This window comes from Gorilla gorilla, chromosome 10, assembly GCF_029281585.2.
Source record: "Gorilla gorilla gorilla isolate KB3781 chromosome 10, NHGRI_mGorGor1-v2.1_pri, whole genome shotgun sequence".
Lineage (NCBI taxonomy): Eukaryota > Metazoa > Chordata > Mammalia > Primates > Hominidae > Gorilla > Gorilla gorilla.
Window position 1 is genome coordinate 145,839,741 of NC_073234.2, and position 26,486 is coordinate 145,866,226.

The 26,486-nt window shown below is 41.4% G+C and overlaps 2 protein-coding genes across 32 annotated transcripts in view; one reads left to right on the top strand and one right to left on the bottom strand.

The window, feature by feature from the left end:
• The window catches only part of PIWIL1 (piwi like RNA-mediated gene silencing 1), a 72,313-nt gene that overhangs the window by 33,371 nt on the left and 12,456 nt on the right, over positions 1 to 26,486 (top strand). For 11 of the 18 annotated variants that reach the window (XM_031000827.3, XM_055357640.2, XM_055357631.1 and 8 more), the window contains one exon: positions 32 to 879. The exons of the other annotated variants lie outside the window; for them this stretch is intronic. In XM_031000827.3, coding sequence (XP_030856687.1) covers positions 32 to 148 — 117 coding nt within the window. In that variant the 3' untranslated portion in view covers positions 149 to 879. Of the gene's footprint in view, positions 1 to 31; positions 880 to 26,486 lie in introns of those variants that run through there. 18 annotated transcript variants of the gene reach the window in all.
• RIMBP2 (RIMS binding protein 2) overlaps positions 22,857 to 26,486 on the bottom strand; it is a 329,547-nt gene continuing 325,917 nt past the window's right edge. For 8 of the 14 annotated variants that reach the window (XM_055357617.2, XM_019039233.4, XM_055357624.2 and 5 more), the window contains 2 exons: positions 25,668 to 25,802; positions 22,857 to 23,544 (listed from right to left, as the gene is read on the bottom strand). In XM_055357617.2, coding sequence (XP_055213592.1) covers positions 23,356 to 23,544; positions 25,668 to 25,802 — 324 coding nt within the window. In that variant the 3' untranslated portion in view covers positions 22,857 to 23,355. Of the gene's footprint in view, positions 25,155 to 25,667; positions 25,803 to 26,486 lie in introns of all 14 variants that reach the window. The other 6 variants (XM_055357621.2, XM_055357629.2, XM_031000824.3 and 3 more) reach the window with 2 other exon arrangements.

Genomic DNA, 26,486 nt, shown 5'->3' on the forward strand with positions numbered 1-26,486 from the left:
GTAATAGAACCTTTTTTTCCTTCCACTAAAGGGTGTCATTCGTGTTCCTGCTCCTTGCCAGTACGCCCACAAGCTGGCTTTTCTTGTTGGCCAGAGTATTCACAGAGAGCCAAATCTGTCACTGTCAAACCGCCTTTACTACCTCTAACCTGCAGAAGAAGATGCAGCCGCTTTTCTTTTTGAAATAACTTTGGGATTTTTTTAAGCTTTTATTTACTTTTTTTTTTAACTGTTATCTTTCTGGATGAAACTTGGGAAGGGGATTAGGAGATCTAGCATTTTATTTCTAGCATTGCTATTCACCAGCTTCCTTATTTTATACGTAAAAATTAAGATTTTATATTTTATCTTCTTGTTTCTCATAGATATTTTGTGAGGATTTTTTTGTTTATTTTGAAGAAATGTGGATAAGATACTTGGTAGTATAAAACAGACTCTCTGAGAGTATTTGAAATGTGTTTGGAGATTTACTTAAACGTACTTTCAGGAGTGAGCAAGTCCTACTTATAAACCTATATTAACTTTATTTTTGAAATACTTATTTTGAATTTAAAGGAGATAAGAGGCATAAAGTAGGATGCTCACTACAATCATAGGTAGGGTTTCATCTCATATCTTAAAGATAATAGGTCCTATTATATAACCTATACACAAGATATAGGAGAAAATATGCTTAATTTTTATTTGGCAGGGGGGCTAGGTTGTATGGGAGTAAAAAAAACATTGAAAATTTTTAAATTGTCCAAAGAAACATTTTAAGACTCTTTAACAAAAAAGACCATGAGTAAATCTCTATATTAACATTACTATTTATTTTGTTTTGGAACTGGGACATGATTCTATTTGTTATAAAATAAAATTGATGTGATTGTCACCTTATTTGAATAACTGTAATTCTTGTTTTACTGAAAGTATGTGCGTTTTCTTTTCATTTAATTTTTAAAAGTGCATACAATTCCATTCATAAAAGCTAAATTAGCCTGACCAACCTGGTGAAACCCCATCTCTACTAAAAATACAAAATTAGTCAGGTGTGGTGCCAGGAGGCTGAGGCAGGAGAATCACTTGAACCTGAGGGGCGGAGGTTGCAGTGAGCCGAGATCACACCACTGCACTCCAGCCTGGGCAACAGAGTGAGACTCCGTCTCAAAAAAAAAAAAAAAAAAAAAAAGCTCAATTAGTGTCTCTTATGAACTCTAATGTCAGAGTAAAATTTTTTAAGGAAATGCTGCCACCTCCAATATTTGTAGTATAAGAACGGGTATCCACAGCTTATAAGGAAGCACAGACTAAGAAGTCTGTGGTGTTGTGAAGTTGGTAATTGTAGTTTTTTATGTCTACATATTTATAGGAATTCTCAGGAACGTTTGCAAAGAGAAGGCTTAAAATTAATGAATTATTGTAAATCCCGGGAACACCTTTAAACATTGCTTACAAATGTGATGAGTGTAAGCTTTAATGACAATACACAAGTCCCTGGAACTGTAATTTAAACTAACGCAGATCACTCAAGTGATTTGTCTTACCTTTGTGGCACACGGTCTCGTTCTGGATTTAGCCTCATTAACATATTATGAATGAAAACCATTTTATTTTCCTTTTAGTTCTTAGAGCTAATAACTGTTGTTAACATTGTTCTGGGCAAGTAGCCCAGGCTCCTTAACCTGTTCGATTTCTAAGCACGAGAAGACAAGAAACACAGAACAGTGTGACCTTCAAAAGGAGGCCAGAGACAAACATTTCAATGGTAGAAGTTGCTTAAGGTTGTCCTAGCATTAAGGAATATAAGGAAGTCTAATCATACGACTGGAAAATGTTAATTTATTTATGGATTTTGGTGGCTAGTCAGTCAGTTAAGTCATGAAAAGCTCATTCTTAGCAGGTCTCAGCTCTGCCTCAAAGTGAAAGTTGAATTTAATGTCTTTAGAACCGTGAAAAATTGGTAAATGTGATAATTGTGGAAAAGTTGCAGGTGTCCAGAGACCCCACTATATCAAGAAAGACTTAGTTGAAAGGGACAGAAAACTGGCTGAAGTTATTTTAAGCCAAAAAAGGGGTATTGCTTGGTTTTGTCATCATCCTAGGTAACACTTCCCAAATTTACTAATCTGTTAGACGTCACGGTTCCAAACCGTACGTAGGAATCGGGACTCTCAGGGGAGAGGCTAGGTGAACAGTCTATTAAACAAGTCCCAGGTGATTTGCCAGGGACTTTTGGCAAATGCTAGTTGAAAGGGGTCTCCTTAACATCGTCTTGGTTATGCCTCTGCTGTGGTTTTCATCAGACAGACCTGTTGCATGCGGCGACAGAGGCTAGGTTGATGTCTGAGCCACACCGAGTACACGGAGCGCTGTCAGGGAATTCACTGCTGCACTCACAAAGAACAAAGCAAAGACTCCATGAAATCCCAATTTCTCCTTTCACGTGGGATGTGCGTATCTGAGTGGGATGTCCAAAAGCTTTAGTGTTAAACACACTGACCTCAGGCTCTCCCTTCCCAAAGCTTCGTCTGACCAGTCTACCTGGTGGTTCCTGAAGGAACCCCAGGGATTTGGTGGGTGGTTCCCTGAAAGTGCATGCCTGTAGGAAGTCTGTCCACTCTTTTGTGGGTACATTTTCCTTCAAAATTCAAAAATGTGACACTCATTGAAGCATTCTATTTAGCAATTTTACACACATTCCCTAAGTCCTACAGGAGTTTTTCAGAGTAATCTCCTGAACCTGCTGCTTACACACAGTGACGGCTCTGGCTCTCTCCTCAGAGTCAAATAGAAAGTATTTTCAACAGCAGTTTCATTCTGATACTATGATATGAGTCTTCAGATATTTCGTACATTTCTAAGTAAAAGCTTAAAGTTTGTGTAATTGGTATTGTCATTCAGATACAAGATTTCAAAAGCTAGGTTTAATTTTCTTTACCTTCATTATTACTACCCAATGATTTTAAAAATCCATTGTGTACAATAGAGAAACTGTAAAATTTTCAAGAGTAGTCAGGAGGGAGTCCCTGCACTTGGAGTAAGTTGACTCTTCTCTCTAGGCCACCATTCAAAGGAGGCTCCATGGCCTCTACACTCTGAGTTAAGCTGCCCTTCAAGCACCCTGTGCTGCCAGAAGTCAAGTGGGCACCTAGAACTCTGCACTGTGGAGTCCAGCGCTCTGCCCTCATCCATTGCAGCCTTCCCACTCTCATGCCTGGGAACCCCACGACCAGTGGCATGCCCCATCCCTGGGCTCTTCCCACAAGCCCAGAGCTCCAGGTGATCCCTCGTATTTCAGGCTCATCTCTGAGGAGCTCTTTGCAGTCTCTTTTTTGACACCATCCCCTGCTCCTCAACTTTTCCTGTGTCTTCTGGAGCTCATTCTCAACAGCCTCTTAGGGGCGGTTTCTTTACATCTCCCTTTAACAAACTCGGCTTTCTCCCGGGTCACTCACAGTGCTGCTGTTGTCTTTCCTACACTTCTCGTCTGCCAAGGTCTGGAGGGTGAGGTAGGTGTCCCTCTTGCTCCTCACTGATACTTCCAGACACCCCGACCCCCGCAAAAAAGAAACCACTCGGCTTTGAATCTACTTTGATCAGATCATGTCAGCCGCTCCCCCTCCCTTTGCCACTTTATGCTCCCCAAGCTCCGATTCCTCCTTGCAGATGGTAGCTCCTGGCTCGCTCTTATTGTCCTGTGGTGCTTTCGTTCTAATTCTTGGCTAAAACACACCGGTGAAGTCCAACTTTTTGCCTACTTGTCTGTTCCTTTGCAAATAAACACGGCTGGAGAAAAACACGCAACCCTGTGTAACTGTTGTATTTCAATTCATGATCACAATCAGGCATTTAATGCTGCTAATACATGTATGTCTAGCCACTGGCTCCACAGCTCTCTGATGTTTTTCATGCCTTACACCACCACCACCTCCATCCTCATTCTCAACTGCTGTCTATTTCGCTAAAAATCCAGGCAGAACTTCACAAGCTCCCACCTGAACCGCGTTTGCTCTGCAGCCTGGTGTTGTGGCAGCAGGGTCTGTGCCCTCGGCCAGAGCACACCCCACCTGCTTGGGCACGAGACATTCATTTTTGGAGGATGTTGTTTTGGAATCTCGTCTCTCCTTGTTTCCCTGCTTTAGTATTTTTCTTTTCCTATTCATTCCCAACAGCTTGCAAAACTGGTGTCATTTTTTTTATGTTAAAAAATAAAAGCCTTTTGGGCCCCATTGACCCTTAACTACTGTTCCATTTCTCTCTTTCCCTCAAAACTCCTGTGTTGTCTGGACTTCTTTCCTCCCCATCCTCTCTTGAATCCAGTGCCAGCTGTTCAATTCCTGGCCATCCTCCAGCCAGACCTGCTGCACACCTGGCATGGTGTCCCCTCTCTCCTGGAAACATGCTTTGCCTGGCTTCCAGGATGCCATGCTCTCTTGGCTCCCCACACCTGACTGTTCCTTCTCAGTCTCATGCTGGTTCTTGTCCCTAAGGCCTAAATGTGCCTTCAGACTCTGCCAGATCCCCTTTCTTTCTGCTCTTCCTCTGTTGGTGATTTCACCCATGACTCACTTGTATGAAGATGCTTCCCAGACCACATCTCCAGGCCCAGCTTCCTCCCTGAACTCCACACTGACATCATCAGCTGTCTCCTAGACGTCTCCCTTAGGCTGTCCAACACAATGCTGCTCAGACTTCTTGGTCTCAGAACTGCCTGACACTCTTCAATTACTGAGGACACAGAGATTTTGTTTATGTGAATTATATCTGTTGATAATTACCATATTAAAAATTAAAACATCTAAAAATATGCGTGCCCATATTCCATTGTCAAAATGTTACTGTCAGCACATGTCGTGTAGCCTCTGGAAAACACTGTGTATGCTTCAGGGCGCGTTAGAGTGCAAAGGAAAAGTGACCTCTCAGTATCATACAGATAATTTCGATTTCGCAGAACTCCAAAAGAGTCTGAGATTTCCAGGGGCCTCCAGACCGCATTTGACAACCTCTGGTTGAACTGGTGTCTCAGTATGCTCAAAGTTAAACTGTGATTTCTTGCAGCCCTGTTCCAGCTCTGTAAATCAGGACTTCATCCTTCCAAATGTTCATTCAGGCCAGACACCTGGGAGCCATCCTGGAGTCATCTCTTACATCACACCTCAGATTCCTCAGTAAAGTTTATCAGCTTCACTTTCAAAATATGAGTACCTGTCCACTAATCCTGTCAGCCTAGCCTTCCTAACCCACGTCTCTGCTCTTGCCTTTGCCCCGACTATGGTCCATTTTCAGCAAAGTAGTCACAGTGATGAAGTCACACATCTGCTTACAGTCCCACTATGGATCCCCATCTCAGGAACACAGAGTCGTTGCCAGGTTCCCATGTTGTGTCATCCCAGCTGCTCACAGGAGACTCGGTTCTCCTCCTGCCTGAGGGCCTCTGCCTGGTTTCCTCTGCCTGCTGTGCTCGGAGCCCAAGTTCCCGTGTGTTCCTTCAGGTCTGGGCTGAAATGGCACCAGCACAGGGAAGCTCTCTGTGGCCACCCCCTGTGAGCGTGCAGCCTAGACACCTACTCTTCGCCTCTCCTCCCCAGCTTCATTAGCTAGTGTATCATTAGCTAGTGTAGTGCCCAGCTTACCTTTTCTCTTACTCATCTCCCGCTAGATGCTGAGCCCGTGAGGACCAGGATTCTTGAGTGTTTTGTTCACTTTTGTCTTCCCAGTTTAGATGATCCCCAGTATATAGCAGGTTCTCAAATATTTATTGAACGGATAGATGAATAACTAGTGCCGCCCATAATTCAGAAAAACAGCCCCTAGTATTTCCTGGGCATGTTAAAGTTGAAGGGCTCCGCCCCAACAGTGGTCCTTGATCCTTGGGTGCACATGGAGGTCACCAGAGAGCTTTAGCAACCCCTAATGTCAGTGCGCACGCAGTTCACAGAAGAATCTCAGCTGGAGACCTGGGCATGGATATGTTAGAAATCTCCCCTGGGATGTAAGTTACACCAGGCAGAGAGGTGGGGCCATCCAGACAGGCAAAAAAGCAACCCGGCTTTCGAGAAACCTGGATTCTAAATCTCAGCTTCCGGCTGTATCTGAACACCAGATGCTCTGCTGGCATTGGGTGGTTTTCTTCATGGGTGCCTGGAGGAGTAGGTCCAGTCCATCCTGGCCATGTCCCCACCCATGTGGCATAAATGCAATGCCAGGGTGTGTTCTGGAGGCAGGAAAGGAGCCCTTTGGTGTGGCCCTGTGGCCTCAGCTGTGGCAGGGCCTGAGCTACCTTAGCACAAGCGGGCACTTTGCCCTTGGTCTGGGGCCTGGGGGCTGCATCTGGCCTCGTGATTTGCTCGCTTTCACCTTCCATCAGAGGCCAACCCTTCCCATTTGGTCCCAGGCCCTGTGAAGTGGAGAGCGGGAGTAGTATATGTACCTTCTTTCTGGACAGTGCAAGAATCTTTAAACACTTTAATGCTATTCTCCCTGACCCAACTTACATGCCATTGCTTTTGATTTAAATCAACTGTACTGAGGTCTAGTTTATTTACATAAAGTAAATGAATACAGTGTAATGAGTTTGGACAAATGTCTATACCCCTTGATCTACTGCCACCATCAAGCTTTAGAGAAGGCCTATACCCTTCTTCCCACAAAGGTTCCTTCTTGCCCCTTTGCAAGCAGTCCTCCCCACCGGGACCAGATGCAGCAGTGACCTGCCTCTGCCAGCTCTGGAATCTCACCTGGAGAACCGTGTAGCATACACTCTTGTGTCTGGCTTCTTTTGCTCTGCCTGGTGTTTTAAAGCAGAGTCTGTGTATCTGTGTAAGTGGGTTGTTTGCTGGGTGGTATTCGACTGTGTGATGAGTTCACCATTTGTTTATTCATCATCAATCAGTGGGTGTTTTGGATGTTTCCAATCTTTGGCTAGTATAGTCGACTACCATGAAAAATACTGTTGAGGATTTTGTGTGGGTATGTATGTTTTCATTTCTCTGGCAGACACATAGATGTGGAATTGCTGGATTTATATGGGAAGCATGTCTGCAACTTCATGAAAAACTAACAAGCTGTGTTCTAAGTATTTATCCCCTTTTCCCTTTTTCTTTACAATGCGTGAGATTTCATTGCTCCACATCCTCACCAGTATTTGATGATGCCTTTTTAATTTTAGTCATCTTGTGGGTATGTAATCTTACCTTATTTTGGTTATTATTTGCATTTCCCTGGTAAGTAATGTTGCTGAGCGTCTTTTTGTTTACATGTTGGCCGTTCTTACATCTTCTTTTATGAAATGTCTGTTCAAGTCTCTTGAACATTTTAAAAGTATTTTATTGAGTTGTAAAAGTTGTTTATGTATTCTGGATACAAATCTTTTGTTGTAGACATGAACTGTGAATATTTCCTTCCAGTTTCTGGCTTGCTGTTTTGCTTTCTTAAGTATCATTCAAAGAGAAGATATTTGTACAACTGGATTTGAAAGTCCAGTGATGGGGGAGGACCATCTGGTGAGGACTTAACACTTCCTACTCTTGGATGTGCTTCATGCATGGTTGAAAATGTAATTGTCAAAAAAGGCTGCCAAAGTTCTTGATTTGTATTCTGACTTGCAGTGTTTACTAAATAATATTTGGAATGGTATTTGGAAAAAAGTATCTTCCTTAGCTGTTTAATTCGCTGTAGAGTGAGATAGACTTACTTTAATGTAAGTTTGGCAGTTGACTTCATTTGTACCTGGTACTGGTATCTATAAATAATGCCTTTTTTCTTCGTTCTTTTAAAATTTATTTGGCACATAGCAGACACTCACATATTTGTCAAATAAAAGAATTGTACAAATTTTTTTCTTATTGAAATTCAAACCACATTGAATAAACCTAAGTGCTTCCTTGACAGTTCCTTCAACTCCCTCATCCCAGTTCCCATCCAAGCAGTAACCATTGTTTGGTTTGCATATATTCTAGCAACCTCTCCCCCCACCCCCCAACTTTTTTTTACTTTTGTATTTTTACTACTAATTTCAAACTGGAAAAAAAAGACCAATGTCATGAACCTGGTTTCATCCTGCCTAGAAGGAAAGAAGGGGAAATTGCTGAGCCTCTGAAACCAAGAAGACCACTAAGGTGTCGGGGTGGAGGGAAAGGCAAAGAACTCTGTGGAATATCCCTTATCCTTTGAAAAAATTGAGTAGGTTGAGTAAGGAGAAACTCTAGATGATTTTACATTTAAGGATGACACCGTATTTGTCTGACTGATTTGAAGGCATGTTGTTAGCTGATTTCTTATGTCACATAGCTTTTTTATACTTGTCCAAATTCCAGTTGCCCTGGGTTGTCTTCCCCAAAAAGTGGAAGATGATTGAAGGTAGTACTCAAGATTAAAGGGCCTTAAGTAACACAGAATCATGTGTTGAGGAACTTATTTTCTTTCAATTATGTTACTGTTGATTATGTGCAGGAGAAAGTCTCTCTTGTTGTTGGGGTGTCTGGCACCTCCATTTGCTCATCATTTGATTTTAACAAAACCAAACAAAGTAGGCCCTAGGTAGAACTAAGAAGCAAGTCCAATGAGTCTTCTTTTTTTTTACTAGACTTTATTTTTTAGAGGAGCTTTAGGCTCACAGTTAAATTGAGTAGAAGGTAGAATTCCTATGTGTTCCCCTCACCCACACAGGCCCAGCCTCCCCCATATCAACATATCCCACCCCCCAGAGTGGTTCTCTTGTTACACTTGATGAACCTACAGTGACATCATGATTGCCCGAAGTCCACAGTTCACATGAGGGTTCACTCCTGTATCTACCATCAAGTTTGAGAGATTGCCTGTGCCCTTCCCTTTGCGTATTTTGGATAACAGTCCTTTTACGGACAGTCTGTGGATTTGGACAGATGTATAATGTATGTGTCCACCATCATGGGACGACACAGAGTCCTTTCATGGCCCTAACATCTCCCTGTGCTGTGCCTCTTCATTTCTCCCTCCCCTCCAACCCGTTGTAACCACTCATGTTTTCACTGTCTCCATAGTTTTGCCTTTTCCAGATGTCATACATTCTGAATCACACGGTATGTAACTTTCTCAGGTTGGCTTCTCTCTCTCAGTAATATGCATTTAAGATTCCTCCGTGTCTTTGTGGCTCATTTCTTTTTAGCACTGACTAATATTCCATTATTTGAATGTTCCAGTACATGTATCCATTCACTTGCTTGAAGGAGTCATCTTGATTGCTTCCAAGTTTTGGCAAATATGAATAAAACTGCCATAAACATCTCTGTGCGGGTTGTTGTATGGATACACCTTTTCAACTCCTTTGGGTAAATACCAAGCAGTGTGCTTTGTAAGGTAAGAGTGTGTTTAGTTTTGTAAGAAACTGCCTGTCTTTTAGAATGGCGTACCATTTTGCATTCCCATCACTAACAAATGAGAGTTCCTGTTAATTCACGTCTTTCCCAGCGTTTGCTATTGTCATTGTTGTGGGTTTTGGCCATTCTGATAGGTGTGTAATGGTGTCACATTGTCATTTTACTTTGCAGTGCCCTGAGGACATGTGGTATGGAGCATCTTTTCCTATGCACACTTGCCATCTGTGTGTCTTCTGTGCTAAGGTACCTGTTAAGGTTTTTGGCCCCTTTTTTAATCAGGCTGTTGTCTCATTGTTGAGTTGTAAGAGTTCTTTGCATATTTTAGATAACAGTCCTTTATCAGATAGGTCTTTTGCAAATATATTGAATCCTCTTTTTAAAAAACAGGTTAGGTGGCACTTAGTTATGGGAGCAATTGAAGGTAGAATGGAGGTGTTTGATGTTTGGGTAAAGTTACTGCCTTTGGAGAATTAAAATTTGTTAGCAGGGGCCACGAGGCCCTTCCTGATCTGGATCAACCTGTATCTTCAGTGGTCACTTCCCATGTGGACCTTGGGTCCCAACCCTATGAATCCACTTGCAGCTCCTAAGGTGTGTGTTGTGCCCCGGAGTCTTCTAGCTGCCTCCCGGGTCTGGGAGGCCTGGACCTGTGAACCGCTGAGTTCTCCTCATTGCTGCCTCTGCAGGCTAAATACTTCAACAAAAATTCCCTGACCCTCTTCCTGACCACCATGCTGCTTAGGGGCCTGGGCCACCGTGGTCTGAGCCTGTGCCCACGGCAGTTTCTGATGCAAGTGCTCCAGAGCCACGTGCTGGCCAAATGGATTTGTCGTCACTTTAACCCCATTCTCTCCATTTCCAAACTGCCACATTGACAAGCAAAATGATTGTTTGAGTAATAACTTTGTTAGGCTTTTCAGGAATTCTCAGTAAATCATTGATAAAATCAGGTGTCTTCATAATTTCTGTAGTGCTGAGGCTAATGAGCTTCAAAGTCTTCCTCCTCTCTCCCCTTTACCTCATTTCCCCCCACCCCAAGGTTTATACTGTTTAATTGTTGTTATATTGGCCAAACCTGGGTTGAATTTTTGCCTTAAACTCTACATAGTTTCAGTCAAATAATACTACAGAAAGCCCAAGGTAAGTATGCTTTTATTTTTTAAACCAATTTTAGTAGTACAGTGTTTTGGAAAGCTGAAATAGTAAGAAAGTGTACACGTTTGGTTAGGTTAAATATTTGTTTAAGTGCATTTTAGGAACTTTATTTCTCAAGTTAGGTGTAAACAAAATTCTCCTTTCCATGATTACTCAACAAGATAGATTGCAAGCTTTATCAGTTCCAGGCTGTGCAGCTTTTATATATCAAGGCTTTACTGTTGTCCAGTGTGAAAAATTCTTAATTGAATTAACCCATAGTAAGTCTTCCAGTTTTTATTGAATTGGAGATGCGTAAATAGATTTGCATTTGTCTTGTACAAATTGCGTTCCACCAGGAGGATATGCCCAGGGTGAGGCTATCTCATGAGGGACAAGTTAATTTGACCAGGGCCTGCAGGCAGTAGCTGGCTTAGAATACAAATTGAGGAGACGTGTTCCCTATGAGAATCGGAGGCAGCTTTACTCCTGAGACAAGGAATCAGGGTCAGTGACTAGGAGTTCTAACAGCAAACCAGAGCCCCCACTTGGATTTCCTAGGGATCGAATAGCTGTATCTTTGTGGTAGAACTTGAAGTGGTATGATCTGCCTACAGGAAAGCCAAGGTAAAATGTCTCTGACTTCCCTCTAATATAATGATGGGGCTTCTTGCAGTCAGGGATCTTCTCCAGATTTCCTAGTGATAGCGCGGCCCAAAGAGTATGTGAGCCTCAGCAGCTCCCCACCTCCCACTCCAGATTGGGGCGCTTTTTAAATGCATGTACCCAAGACAAAAATTACAGAGGCACCAAGTGCTAAATAGACCAGCCCCTGGCTGGTTCTTAGAAACCTATCGTGTGGTTTTCAAATTTTACGTAATTTTTGTTAAAGCATTTAGCCTGTGGTGAGGCATATTTGCTTTAACGTGTGCTTATTACAGAAGTTATGTTTCACTGTAGAAATTTCTGGAAATACAAATGCAAAATAAAACAAATCTCTGTCATTCTGCAGAAACAGCATTCTTTTGACCCCTTTTGTTTTATTCTATAGATGTATATTTTTGTGTTTACAGAAACTTGATCATACTATTTTATAACTTGCTGTTTCATATAAAATTATCATGAACATCTTTTGTGTCATGACATGTCTCTCCTTTTAATAAGTGCATAGTCTTCCAAACTACAAATCTTCCATACTCTGTTTAATGTTCCTCCACTGCTAGAAATTTTGGTTGTTCTTGATTTTTATTTTCCCTTTTATAAATGTCTCTTTGGTGAACATTATTAGACTTACAGTATAATCCAGTTGATACATAAGTGAATGAAGACAGTAACCCTCAAACAGATGTGTGTGTGGCATGTACATTAACTGCTATCCTTTCAGCACTTTGTTTTGTTGAAATGGCCATTTCCATTATGTTCAGGAAAACTCATTTGGGGAAGAATAAGCAATAAATTTGTAATTAATGAAATCTGGTTCAGTTTTTCAGTTTGTCCAGGTTTTAAGAGAAGTTAGGCACTAGCCTAGCTTTAACTGATGTCTGTTCCCAGTGAGTTGAGATCATCAGGATTGCTCTGAATACATGCCAGATAAGGACGCTGAGTGCCAGCACATAGGCTTGCCTTACGGGCACGGGTGAATGCTGCTTCAAATGGTACAAAATGATGTTCACCCATAAAGCAACAAGAACATGTTAATGACATATGTTGAATGGCACCTCTTGACCCTCTTTGAGGGTCAAGAAGTCCAAAGTCAGGAGCTTTATTGATTACCGTATGAAGTGGTTCCTGGGATGCCCAGCATGTTTCCAGAAGAGATGCTGGGGTGCATCGTGGTTTTATACAAGCTTGGCCATGAAAGGACAGATACTCAAGCTATTGTATGTTTTCATCTTTTAAAACAAACCTTGGTCATAGAAAACCAACAGAGTCTTGTCCACCTTTGTCCTCTAATGCCTCCCAACATGTTACCTCCCTGAGAGGAGACCCTAAATAGATGACCTTTTTAAAAAATAAAAAAGATGACTTTTTTTTAAAAATAAAAAATCTGACAGTTGCTCATCTTGAAGTTATTTACTCTTTGTTTTATTATCAGTTTCATTTTCCAGTTTTTGTATTTGAAATATTTTGGAGAAGGGAAAGATATTTTAGAGAAAATTCCCCGAAACAATACACACAACATCTCTTTTTCGGTAAAATTGCTGTGCGTTTTCTCTCCCTCTTCCACGCTCACCATAATACACTATTATGATTTTTATACTGCAGGGCTGTTAGTCTTTGCTTTTGATGAACTATTAGTTTTCATTTCCATAGGTAATGAAGTGCATAGTTAGTTGGCTTGGTGATGAGAAAGAATGTTAATTAATATATTTCTGCCCACTTTACCAGTGTGTCCACAGTGCTACAGATTTATTTTCAGAAGCTTTCTTAAAGCTTGTAATTGGATGGAATTTAAAGTGTTTCGTGTAATTCAAAATTGTCTTTTAAAGCACTTTCTTCATTGTTGAAACATTACCATGAGCTACTGTTGAAATCATTATTTCATAACATCCTTACGTGGGTTTTTTAGACTTTGCTCCAGTTCATTTGCTGTGCTGCTTTCGTTCATCAAATGCCTGATTTTAGTAACTCTTTAACATAGTTACCTACTTAACTGTGAAACAAAACACCCACTCAAATATATTTTTAACTTAATGTAAGTACTGCTTTAATATATGATGCAGTTTAACCTGTTTTCCTGAAGATGCGTCTATGTGAACGGCTTATAGATGTTTCATTGGCTGCGAAGTGCTCATGTTCCACACCTCAGGGCAGTTGCATGCACATTCAGAGATGATAAGAACTTATTATTTCAGCTTTCCGGATCAGTTTGAGGAGTGTCTTGAGATTTTAAGGCAAAACAGACATGTTTGTTATTTGACACTTGCACTGAAATCTGTGACTCGGGGCTTTCTGGATACAGTGATGTCCCAAAAATTCAGAAACTGGGTATTAAAGCTGTTGAAAAATGTTACTTCTCCTCCCTTCCCTCCAATTTTAAATTTATGCCTATCAAAAGTCATGCTCTTTTTACCAGGTGACTGAAATGATATTTAAGTTGCAAATCTGGCCTTAAAAACATATCAGTCCTTCACTTGTCTGTCTTAATAGATGTCTGTTTTTCAAATGAAACTTTCTGAAGCTCCTTGCTGCATGTTCTTCTGAATCTCCCTGTGCAGGTCTGTCCAAAGACCTAACCCACCGCCATCAGTACCACACATGCTGTGGTTTGGGAATGTTATGGTTTGCTTCAGACTTTGTCTCTGATCCTCTTATTTGGATGCCATGGGAGAAGTTAAGACAGGAATAAGTAGATCATTTGTTTCTTTTTTCATTTTTACTTTTAGAAAGGCTCAGATGCTCAGAATTGGAGCTGTCATAATCCTTGTTTTACAAGAGTTTATCATTGACCCCTGCATATCTTTTATTTTCCTTATTAATAAGGAAATGATAATAAGGAAATAATTATCCTTAATAATAAGCCCCATTGAGCCCATCTCCCAATCCTGGAACTAAACCATGGCAATAGCCACCGTTCACCCATGCACACCACCCCTTCCTGTCTCCATTCACCCATGCACACCACCCCTTCCTGTCTCCAGTCACCCATGCACACCACCCCTTCCTGTCTCCATTCACCCATGCACACCACCCCTTCCTGTCTCCATTCACCCATGCACACCACCCCTTCCTGTCTCCAGTCACCCATGCACACCACCCCTTCCTGTCTCCATTCACCCATGCACACCACCCCTTCCTGTCTCCATTCACCCATGCACACCACCCCTTCCTGTCTCCATTCACCCATGCACACCACCCCTTCCTGTCTCCAGTCACCCATGCACACCACCCCTTCCTGTCTCCATTCACCCATGCACACCACCCCTTCCTGTCTCCATTCACCCATGCACACCACCCCCTTCCTGTCTCCATTCACCCATGCACACCACCCCTTCATGTCTCCTGACCTCTCTGCTGCCAAAGTGGATGCTGTTGAAATTATCATTCCCTTGCCTGTTGAAAAAGTTTTAGCAAATGTACATGGGTCAGTATTAATTACTATTTATTTTTAGTTGGTTTTGAACTTAATAAAATTTACAGCATATCCTTGTCCAAATTTGCCAGTTTTTCTTTTATAGACAGAGTTTTCTGTGTTTTAAAAATTTTGCTCTAACCCAAAGTCAGAAATATGTTCATCTATATTTTCCTAGAAGTTTAAAACTTTAAATCTCTAGAGTAGAGCGAGTTGATTTTTGTATGGTCTAAAATAAGGGAACAATTTCCCTTTTCTCCATATGGAATGCATAGTTGTCTTCCACCTCCACGTCCCTTTCCTGAAGAGTGTCTTCTTTTCGTTTCGGTTTCTCTTTTTGAGTCTCGCTCTGTCACCCAGACTGAACTGCAATGGCACAATCATAGTTTGCTGCAGCCTCAAACTCCTGGGCTCAGGTGATCCTCCTGCCTCAGCCTCCCGAGTAGCTGGGACTCCAGGCATGCACCACCTTGCCTGGCTTCTTTTTTTCCACTGATCTTCCATTTAAACCTCACTCACACATCACAGCCCCATAAATGTGAAGGGCCATTTGTCATTGATCAGTTAGTTGATCCATCCCAATATCAGCATCCCATTGTTTTAATTACTATACTTACCTACATCCTGATGTCTGGTAGGACACTTTCCTTTATGATTCCAAATGGATTTTAGAATATATTTGTAACATTCATGAAAAGCTTAAGATTTTATTAAATTGCATAGAATCAATAGGAATATGTAGGGAGAGTAAACAATCTTTACGATTTTCGGTTTTACCATCCTCCAAATGGCTTATTATCCCATTTACTTGAGTTTTAAAATGTCTTCCATCATAAAGTTTCATAATTTTCTGTGTACTGATATTGTACATTTTTGTTTGATTTATTCCTAAGTGCTTTTAGAGTTGCCATTGTAAATGTTTTAAGGATTATATTTTCTAATTTTTACAAGTATATGTAATTGAGCTTTTTAATATTGATCTTACATCTAGCTGCTTTAATACACTTTTATTTCTAATGATTTGCCTGTATTATTTTGTGTTTTCTATGTAGGCAGTTGTATCCTCTGCAAACAATGATAATTCTGTTTTCTTCTTTCCAATCTTTATGCTTTCACTTTATTAAATTTTCTCCATTTAAGATTACATCCATTATAGGATTTTTATAAACACCTTTTACCAGGTTAACAATTTATTCATAGCTTTCTAAGAGCTTTCAAAGGCATTTCTATTGAGTTTTTTTAGTTTTTCTATATCTATTGAGATGATATGGTTTTTATCTTTTATTCTGTTAACATAGTTCATGTTAGTTTAAGATTTTCTCAGATTCAATCATTCTTGCATTCCTAGGATAAACTAACTTGGTTCTTTTTTTTAAATATGCCATTGGCTTTTGTTTGCTAACATTTTGTTTAGAGTGTTTACACTTATATTCATGATGAAATGGGCTTACAATTTTTTCATTTCCTATCTTTGGTTTTGTATCCAGGTATACACTTCTCTTAAAATGTCTTGAAGGGTGTTGTCTTTTTATTTTTTGGAAGGGTTTATATAAGATTGGGGTGATCTGAGTATTTGGTAGGATTCTTTTTGTTAAACTATCTAGGCCTGAAGTTTTTCTTATGGAAAAAAATTTAACTATTACTTTGGTTTCATTTGTACTTATCATTTTTTTAAGCTTTCAATTTTTTATTAATCAGTGTCATTATTTTACACTTTTTCCAGGCATTTGTCTATTTTTTTCTGGGTTTTCTAATTTATTAATAGAGAGTTGATAATACTTCATCTTTATAAAATCGGCTGTATGATTATGTTCTTTTTAATTTAAAAGTATTAACATCTTCTGTTTGTTGTGATCAGCCTTTCCAGCTGTATTTCCTTTAGTCTAGTTCAAAGTTAGTTCACATCAACCTCGTATTGTTGTTTTCTGTGTCACTGGCTTCTACTCTATCTCTTTTCTTCAGTTATCTTTTCTTCCTATCTAACATCTTAAGTTCATTAGTGTGTCTTTTCTCGTATAAAGTTATAAATTTCCCTTGAAGCATTTCTTTCCCTGCATCCTGCAAGCTTGTCGTGCTTTCATTGTAATCCAGCTCTCTCTATATATAGCTGATACACGAGTTCTTTAGAAGTGTATTTTATAAAATTTCTAAGTTAGTGCCATTTGATAATTTAACTTCCACTTAGTAGCCAGGGTTAATTTACCATGTTGTTGGAAACCAGAGCTCCTAACATGAACCCCAAGTTTTTAAAAAATAGTAACCAAGCTTAGTTGTGATTTTGTGGTGTATTGTTCAATCTAATCAGCACTGTGATTAGTATTTTAGTTTTATAACAAGTTTTTTTCTGTTACTCAGCTTCATACTCTTAGTACTGCAGATAGAATAGGTATTTTAATCTTTTCTGATGTCTTCATTTCCAGGTTTTGGAATGTAATACATTTGAAAATAGTGCTGTGAGACAGTGGTCCACTGTCTTGGGTTTCTACCTGTCTGGTGAGAAGCAGTACTGACTACCTTTGTCCAGATGATGTTTGTGAGATTGTTTGTACAGCAGACTGCCCCAGAACGTAGAGATGGTGTCTCCCTTCAGAGCAGAGGGCAGGCATGCTTACAGGCCAGCGTCATAAAAATAATATCTTGCTTCAGGGCAAAAGTCAGACAAGGTTACTGCCCATTATAAAGGACTCCGGGGTCCCTCAGCCCAGGTTTCCCCTGCTCCAATTCAGCCACCTGTGGGTGTGTGGCATCACTGGTCCCGTTCACTTTGCTCCTTTGGAATTAGAGCTTGGGCAATGGGTACCAGTTATACTCTTTTTGTTTCTGACCACATCTTCTGTCTCTGACTCAAGGATCTCATGTCTTGTTTCCTACCCCTTACTCTGAAGTCATTTGTCATAGACCTTGTTTGGTTTGTTCCCTCTCTTTCTGCTCCTCTTCCCCTCCCTCCCTTTCTCCCTTTCTTTTTGTTGTTTTCTTTCTCTCCTCTCACACAGGTGAGGGCTGTATGCGGCCCACCCATCACTGGGCTAGACGGTAGGCTGGCTTGGCCTGGTCGTTGTCTCTCACCCGCTGGGCAGCTTCTTCTCCAGGACCGGTGCCTGCACAACTTATCTGGTCCCTGTCTCACTGCTTTGAAGCCTCCTGCCTTCCCCACATAGTTCTCTGTGCACTGGCACATATGGAAAATCACAGTCCCAGCAGGTGCTGTCCCCGGGGCCCTCGCCCTCTTTCCCCTCTTCTGTCATGTGGACCGCACGCCAGGGCTGTGTCCCTAGAATGGCTGTGTGCATCTCACTGTTCTCTCCCTGCTTCCTACTAAGTTCCTCAGGAGTTGCTGATTCCGATGAGGGACAACCAGCAGCACATGGGCCTGAGGAAGAGGAAGGGCTGCTGAGCCCCGGGTTCTCGCCAAGGTGAGGCCGCCTGCCTTCTCACCGTCTCTGCTTCGGAAACAATGTCTTCAGGAACAACGCGGGTGAGACAGCGCTGGAAATTCTCGCTGGGGCCGTGCTCTCTCTGCTTTTCCCTCACAGTGTGTGGAGATTACGCCCCAAATCTGACGCAAGTCCAGCCGTCTCTACAAGGATTTTATTGGAAAATTAGAGGCAGCTGTTTTGGTGACCGCTCATCAAATGCTATCAGAAGGCAGCATTGTTGTTTAACCCTTTCCTCCCCCATCCCTTTTCCTCCTACTCTATCCCCAGAGAAGTCTTTTCAGAAGGGACTAGAAAAAAGCTTTATTATTTTCAATTTGTATGCTTACTTACATGTATCTTCTTCTGGTAACTAAATGGAATAGGGATTGTGAAGTGCGGAATGGTCACGAGGCTGGAGGCAAAGACCCCAGCAGAATGGTAGGGAGGCTGGAGGCAGACACCAGCTGTGGTAGATGAGGCCAAGCGAGCAGAGAGGGTCTGAGTGTCAGAGAAAATGGAGAAGGGCCAGAGAGGGGTGAGGATGCAGACAGGCCACCTGCGACACCCATGGGGCATGCGTAAGGGGTCCTTGAACCTTAACAGAGATGCTGCTCCTGATAAGGGCCTGTGACCACGAGAGCCTTTCCCCCTAGTCACCGTCCTCACATGCGTGTGTCAGTGACCTGGTGAATATTCAATGTGATGACCCGGTCACCGTCATCACGTGTGCGTCAGTTACCTGGTGAATATTCAATGTGATGACCCGGTCACCGTCATCACGTGGGTGCATCAGTTACCTGGTGAATATTGAATGTTGTGATGACCCGGTCACCGTCATCACGTGTGTGTGTCAGTTACCTGGTGAATATTCAATGTGATGACCCGGTCACTGTCATCACGTGTGTGCGTCAGTTACCTGGTGAATATTGAATGTTGTGATGACCCGGTCGCCGTCATCACGTGTGTGCGTCAGTTACCTGGTGAATATTGAATGTTGTGATGACCCGGTCACCGTCATCACGTGTGTGCGTCAGTTACCTGGTGAACACTGAATGTTGTGATGACCCGGTCACCGTCATCACGTGTCCGTCAGTTACCTGGTGAATACTGAATGTTGTGATGACCCGGTCGCCGTCATCACGTGTGTGCGTCAGTTACCTGGTGAATACTGAATGTTGTGATGACCCGGGCACCGTCATCACGTGGGTGCGTCAGTTACCTGGTGAATATTGAATGTTGTGATGACCCGGTCACTGTCATCACGTGTCCATCAGTTACCTGGTGAATATTGAATGTTGTGAGGACCGTGTCGCCGTCATCACGTGGGTGCGTCAGTTACCTGGTGAATATTCAATGTGATGACCCGGTCACCGTCATCACGTGTGTGCGTCAGTTACCTGGTGAATATTGAATGTTGTGATGACCCGGTCACCGTCATCACGTGTGCGTCAGTTACCTGGTGAATATTGAATGTTGTGATGACCCGGTCGCCGTCATCACGTGGGTGCATCAGTTACCTGGTGAATACTGAATGTGGTGATGACCCAGTCACCGTCGTCACGTGGGTGCATCAGTTCCGGTGAATATTGAATGTTGTGATGACCCAGTCACCGTCTTCATGTGTGTGTCAGTTACCTGGTGAATTTTGAATCCTGTGATGAATAGCTATGATTTCACTAGACCGGTATTGGATTTTTTTGTGAATTTACCACTTTTCACTGTTATAATAATGTGATACATTTCTTAGTTCTTAAATTCTTGCCTAGATATCTCTTTTCAGTTGGATTCCTAGAAATGAGATTCACTTAAAGGACATAAACACACACGTTCAAGGCTTTAGAAAGTCACTTGGCCAAGTGCATAAGACACACGATAGAGACTGCAGCCCCCTCGGCAGGAGCTCCCATCCTCCCCAATATCAGCGGTTTCACGTTTGGCTTTTGGGTAACTTTGGAGCAGAAAAATTTTGTGTGATTAGTTTTTATTTCTTCAGCTAGTGAAGTTGGGCATTTTGTGTTTGCTGTATGTATTTTATGGATTCCTTATTGACGTCTTTGGGGTAAGGTTCTAAAGGTAGAGAAGGCCCCTCCCATGCATGTGGGTGGAAAGCCTGTACCTGGGCCTTCTCAGCACTCTCTCTGCATAGCTCCTCCTGCTCCGTGGAGTATTTCCACATAGGGTCGGATTTCTTTCGTATTCTTAATTTCACTTTGACACTTGATTCATCCTCTTTTTTAGAGACTTTGGTTATTGTTGTTCTACCATAAGCTCCATATACTGTTTGGTAGTCCCAGGCATCAGTTCTCTGTGATGAGAGGGGCTGCAGGAAGGGGCTGCGCCAGCTGGCAACACCAGGGCCTGAAGTCCGGCTGCAACAGTGAGCTTGCACGCAGAGGTGCATGGAGCCAGCCAGGGGATAGCTAGGTATTTTTTCTTTACCCATATGAAAGAGCACTTCAGATAAAATGGTTTTCTTTTCAAAATTAAAAATGTTTAGAAGTATGTCTTTTTTCTTTTAATATGAATGAGGCTTTCAATGTGGTTTTCTTTCTTTTCCCAAAAGCTTCCAATATACCTGCAAACAAGCTTTATTTAGCAGAACTTTTCCCAAGAACCCAGTTCATCACTGCCAGACTGCCTCTACCTCGGGGCCACAGAAAAAAGTACCGTAGAAATTTCTGGAAAGTTGGGGATTTTTGCATTTTTTTTTTTTTTGAGTGCAGCTTTAAATAATTTTCAAGAATAAGAAAATACAGTAAAGCTCACTTGGTGGAACACAGGAGTTTTGTGTTCTAGTTTAAGCAAATAGTTTATTTGAAAAGTGTTAGCGAGAGGATAGAAAAATGTTTATGTGAATGAAAAGTAACTGCAAAACGAAATTTGGCAAAAGTTTCTCATTTTGAATATACATAGGAAAGTCATAACAGAAAATGAAATTAAGAATTTAGGTATAGTTGTTTGTTGTTCAATGAAAATTGTGCCTTTACAGGTCAGGATGAGAATGGGAGGGTCAGTCTGAATCGAAAGAATCACTTGTTTTATTTGGCAGGGGATGGGGAGCAGCAGAGGCAAATGGATGGTAACGTGGGGAGGCGCTCATGGGTCAGGGCTGCAGCCACTTCCTTAGAAGCAGCGGGAGGAAGGGTTGGAGCCATTTAACTGCAAGAGGAAATGGTTTCTGTTCTTTGAGTACTCTGTACAGTTTGGGCTTCCACTTTTAGACTAACCTGTGAAGACAGAAAATTACACTCACACTGGTAATGGAGAGCTTCCTAACTTGTCTGGTACAATTTTCGTTCATAAAACAAAAGCAAAACATGGTTTTTCTCTTATCACCAGAAAAGGGAGATTGCTGAAGTGACTCTCAGTTCAGTCTGGGAGGGAGTTGGGGCTGGAATGAGTAATTAAATGTGACTTAAACACTTTCTTGTCCTCAGGGTGGGTGCTTTGGTTTTAGGAAAATTGTACTTACTTATAAAATGGGGGGAAGAAAAGCTAAGACCAGCTCATTATTACTTCAGGTTTGCCTACATTTTCATACTTTGGGGAATTGGTAAATATTTTCAAAAGATTTAGAGAAACATTAGTTCTGGATACTTTTTGTTAGCAAGTCTTCAACTTTTCCTCTAAATACTGTAGGTAAAAAGATATTATGGTAGCAATTATGAGATAAATTATAGGTTCATGAAATTATGTACTTGAACTATATTTTCATCTTGCTGTAAGTGTGTTGGTTTTACCTCTTTCTTTGAAAAGACATCATCTGGTTACTTGGAGAATTCTAAAATAAGGCTTTTAGGAAAATTCTGTGTATTTGGGAAGTTATATTTTGTTGTATTATGTTGCTGTAGCCGTTCATTAATTTCACTTGAATTCTAAAGCTGCCAGAGGGAATTAACAATTTGTGTTTGAATTCATCCTGGTAGTGCTTATACTGACTGACTCCGTGCGAATGACCTTTTGTCACTGACTGGACTGTTACCGGTAGTACGAGAGTGTCACAACATTGTCAATGGCTCCCAAAACATAGACCAAAATTATTTTTGGAAAAAAAAAAAATACTCCCAGAAACTGTAAGGTTATGGTGCTTTTTGTAAACATTAAGAGAAAGGAATTCAGTTATCCCGCTATGATAAAATATTTAAAACAAAGAGAATAAACAGTGTTGTATAAAATAACAAATTTTATTTCTAGAAAATATTTTACACTAACTGTGCACATGCACACACCCACACAGAGCTTAACCACACATGGATTTCCTTTAATAAATCTACCACATACTATTATATTACAATTTATAATAGAGTTTTTGAAGATACAGTGGGGAAACCTTTGTCATTCATTTATAAACCGTCCATAAATTACAAAAGAAAGGCAGTCTGAAAAGTATGTATAAAGAGTAAAAACAATTTACAAGTGGACAAGAATTACAAAAGAGTAACCATCAAATACATCTGCCAGCAACTTTGTAAGTAAGTCTTTTGTTCAAATGCCAATGATGAAGATGGGTATGGACTCATTTGGAGCAGATTTAAACTGAGTCTGGTTTTGGTGTGGCTTATGCATTATGTGGATTACTTGTGTGCCATTCATTGCTGTGTATTTGGGTATGGCATTTTGACAACGAAAGTAACAGAAAACCATATGCCACAGAATAGAACATTAAAAGCAATGAAGATAATCGGCTTTCTGGAAGGTTGGAGTACTGGTGCTTTACCAAACAAAGTTACTTTCTCTCCTTTTCTCTTTTTGAATGATTGAGTAAACATTTTCTGTGTGTAGCCTGGCTGGCTTTGAAAGACTGAAACTAGTATCTTAAAATGCACAGCCTGTACAACTTGATCTCGAACCACTGTGTCAGTGAGGATGAAGACCACTGAATGCACGACACATACAAAGTATACACTGTGTTTTTATTAGACAGTACAAATCATTGTGCATTTATAAGGCAGAACATCAAGGCGAATTAAACTAGGAATTTCAAGACCAGAGTCAAAGTGAAAGTTATGCATTATGAGGCAAGCATTTTGAGAAGGGAGAAAGGTTGAAAATCATTCCTTTAAGGGCGGATGACAAATGCACAAAGACTGGAATTACAGGTAGGGAGGGAGCTACAGGTGATAGCTATGCGCCCCCGTTTGTTAATAAGACGTCCCCTCCCACCTCCCAAATCAGAGCTTGGACAATGAGAGCAGACTGCCAGCGGTGACAGAGAGCAACCGCTCCTCTTTGTTCTCGTGGTTGGTTTAAAGTGGTTGGTAGTGCAAAAGTGCATTTCTCTACTGGTGTCAGGGGAGAAGATTGGGTTTTTTTAGGAAGTACTTGAGTCATGAAAGCCCTAGTTTGGAATTAAAGAAAATTACATAGATTTGGCAGTTGTCCGGAAGCACATGAATCATTTCACTGCACCCAGCTTTTTCAGCAGTTTCTTGCCTTTGGAAAGCAGCCCCTTTTTCTTTTTCGAGGACATTTCCCTGCCTCTCCCAGGACTACCAGAACCCATAGATGACGTAGGTGACCCCGAATGGAGATGGACTGTGGGGGATGGAGCTCTCCTTGCTGTACCTGAACCCTCAGGAGGAACCTAGTAGGTACAGTGTTACAGTTTATTGAGTGTGTGAGCGCCAACAACAGAATTCACTTGGTAACATCGTACTGTCCCCGTTTCCCACCAGGAAAGGTCAGGGGGGGTTCATTTGTTCTTTCAGTTGTTGAAGTATGCCATGAGAAGCAAAGGTCCTCTCCCACAGCACGCCAGAGAGAGGCCCCAGACATAAATGTGTGGGTTCCGTTTCTCTGTCTCGAGGGAGTGCGGGGTGGCCGTTGCTTTGGCAAAGCTAAGGCAGGTAATAATTCACTTCATAAATGAAGACTAAGGGCAGGGGAGACATGATCTGAAATTAGGTTGATAGTAAAGTTGGCCGAGTACCCATCAGTAGTCTTAAAAAGCGAAAGTTCATAAAGGGAATTTTGTTGTATTTGAAACTATTTGGTTATATAAAATCCTGATATTGTTAAAGTGCATTCCTGGGGTGGTTAGTATACTATAGAAATATTGGAGATGGCACACTGGTTGAAAGAAAAAAAAAAACTAAAATGAACCTTAATTATAATCAAAGAAAGCTTAAAGGCCCTTAGTGGATGCTTGCATTATTTCCAAATAATTGAACATGAATCTTCCTCAGTAGATAGCACATGGTAGTATTTCAATATACGTTAAGCGCTTAATAGTGCTTCAGAGGGGCAGACTTTTACTCTAATACGCTGCAGGACGACTTCACCTCGCTTCCCTTTACAGCTAAGCATGTGCCTGAGTTGGCAGTGCAGCAGCATTCCTCTGGCCCTACCTCTCCAGAGCAACTCTTGCCATGTGAGTGTTCAGTATTCAGCAGGCAAATGCTGTAAGCCAAGGGGCTTCAAGCTTGCTTGGATTTAAAATCAAGGTCTAATTCTAATGGAAAACACCTAGTAAAGCATCCCAAAGTACACCTGAAGATACCATCTATTCCATCTAATGTGATCATTTGAGCTGCGTGCTTCATCAACTTAGTATTGCATTGGTATACCAACAACAAACGCGTGTTGCAGCAACTTCTGTCACAGGATGATTGTGCTTTGAGGAGGAGCATAGCTCTCTCGTAAGGTAGAGGCAGGGTTACTTAAGGAAAACACGTTCTGGCCATTCGAGCCAGTGTTTGGAGTGTTCAGAGCCAACACTCGATCACCTGTGTTCACTACTCATCTGCTTGACCTTGGGTTAAGTTTCTAAAGTAAAGCTTCCTATAGTAAACATGTTTGTTAGGTTGTGCTTTTTCCAAGAGTGGCTAACAATGCAATATGCAGCTCTCTCTATGTAAACACACAGTTAGCTTGTTAAGAAATATGTTCCCAATGTTGGCCTTTCAAATATTCTTAATGCAAATAGTAGGAAATGATTATTAAAGATGATTTGCTTCACTATAAATTCAGTTGCTTTACAACTGAGACCACGTAATATTCTAATTATTTAGGTCCAATAGTTTTTTGAGACATATTTCTTTGTATCTTTTTTTTTTAACCCCACAATGAAGCCTTAAGTCTACCACAATGGCCCGGTTAAGGTAGCTTAAGTTGGTATCTTTATCGGTATCTTCAGTTGCTCACTTACGTGAAGGCTACATTGCCTGATTAAGGTGTGAAATGAACACTCTTCTTCTGTTTCCAAGCAGATGAGCAAAGAAATAAAAATATATATATAAAAATATAATATAGAAAAACTTGCAGTGATGAAATAAAATAAAAATGAGATACTAAACATGAATGTAGTCTAATAGTTAAATATGCTTGAGAAGCCCTTGGATCCTTGTGAAGAGACTAAAGTCCTAACAGAGGGCAAATAACCTCCATTGCCCACCAAATCTGAAGAGGAGCCATCCCCTTTTCACTCTTGATCAAACTGAAATGTGCTTCTGTAATGTAGGATGGGACATTTCTTTGTGAGTAAAGGCAGATTGATTGATTAGAATTGAAAGGGTCTTTTTTTGTAAAATGAGTAAGATTTAGAATTAAGAATTTTTAGGCACAACTCCCATGGCTTAAGGGCAGAGAAAAAAAATTCAGGGTATATGCTTTTCGGCCCAAGATATAAAAATATCAGTGCAAAGATTGTATTAGACCACATATGGCAGAACGGGACAGAGATTAAAAAGGCTACATAGGTTTGCTTACCCTTTTTGTCTTTGAGCGCATTGGCGTATCTTGAGAGTAGTGGGATGGAGCATCAGAAAGATAGACTTCTACGTCGTCAGGCACTTCTTCCAAGAAGTTTGAGGGCACAAGGCCTTTCTGCCCATTCAGCTCCCCCTAAAACACCAGGGGTGAGGCAGAAGAACGATTTATTTTTCTAGAAACCCACATCTTGCTTTAGCTAAAGGAATACAGCTCAGTACAGGTACATGGTGAGTTTATTCTGGTTCAAAAGTGGCAGGACTTGAAAGGACTCTAAGTCAGGGTTTCCAAATTTTCCTCAGCAACATGCAGAGTCCTAAGCCCCTTTCCTGGGGTGTTGATTTCTCCTGTTCAGTGAGGAGCTGAGGAATCTGCCTTTTGGTCAAAGAGCCCCTGGGATTCTTAGGATCAGGCTTCTGAAGGAAACACTCCTTGGCAGATCTCATTTAGTGGTTCTCGGGCCTGGCTGATCTGAGGCACTACGGAGCTGCTAAAAACACCATCGCTCAGCACACCAGCCCAGACCAATGACGGACACCTTCAGACGGTGGGGACCTGGTGGTCCTAACATGCCAGCAAGCTTGAGCGCTACTGATCTACTCAGCCTTAAGACTGTCCTCCCTCTTACTCATGGACACGTTCTTATCGTAAACATTCAAACAATATGGAGAAAAAGAAAGTGTCTGTTGATACCTCCTCAGACATTACTGCTTCAGGTTGGTATATATCCTTCCAGATCTTTCTACTCATTTACATATCTATGCCTTGTCTAAAGTCGAGATCCGTAAGTCCATCTGCCTGCTGGTCATCTGCACCAAG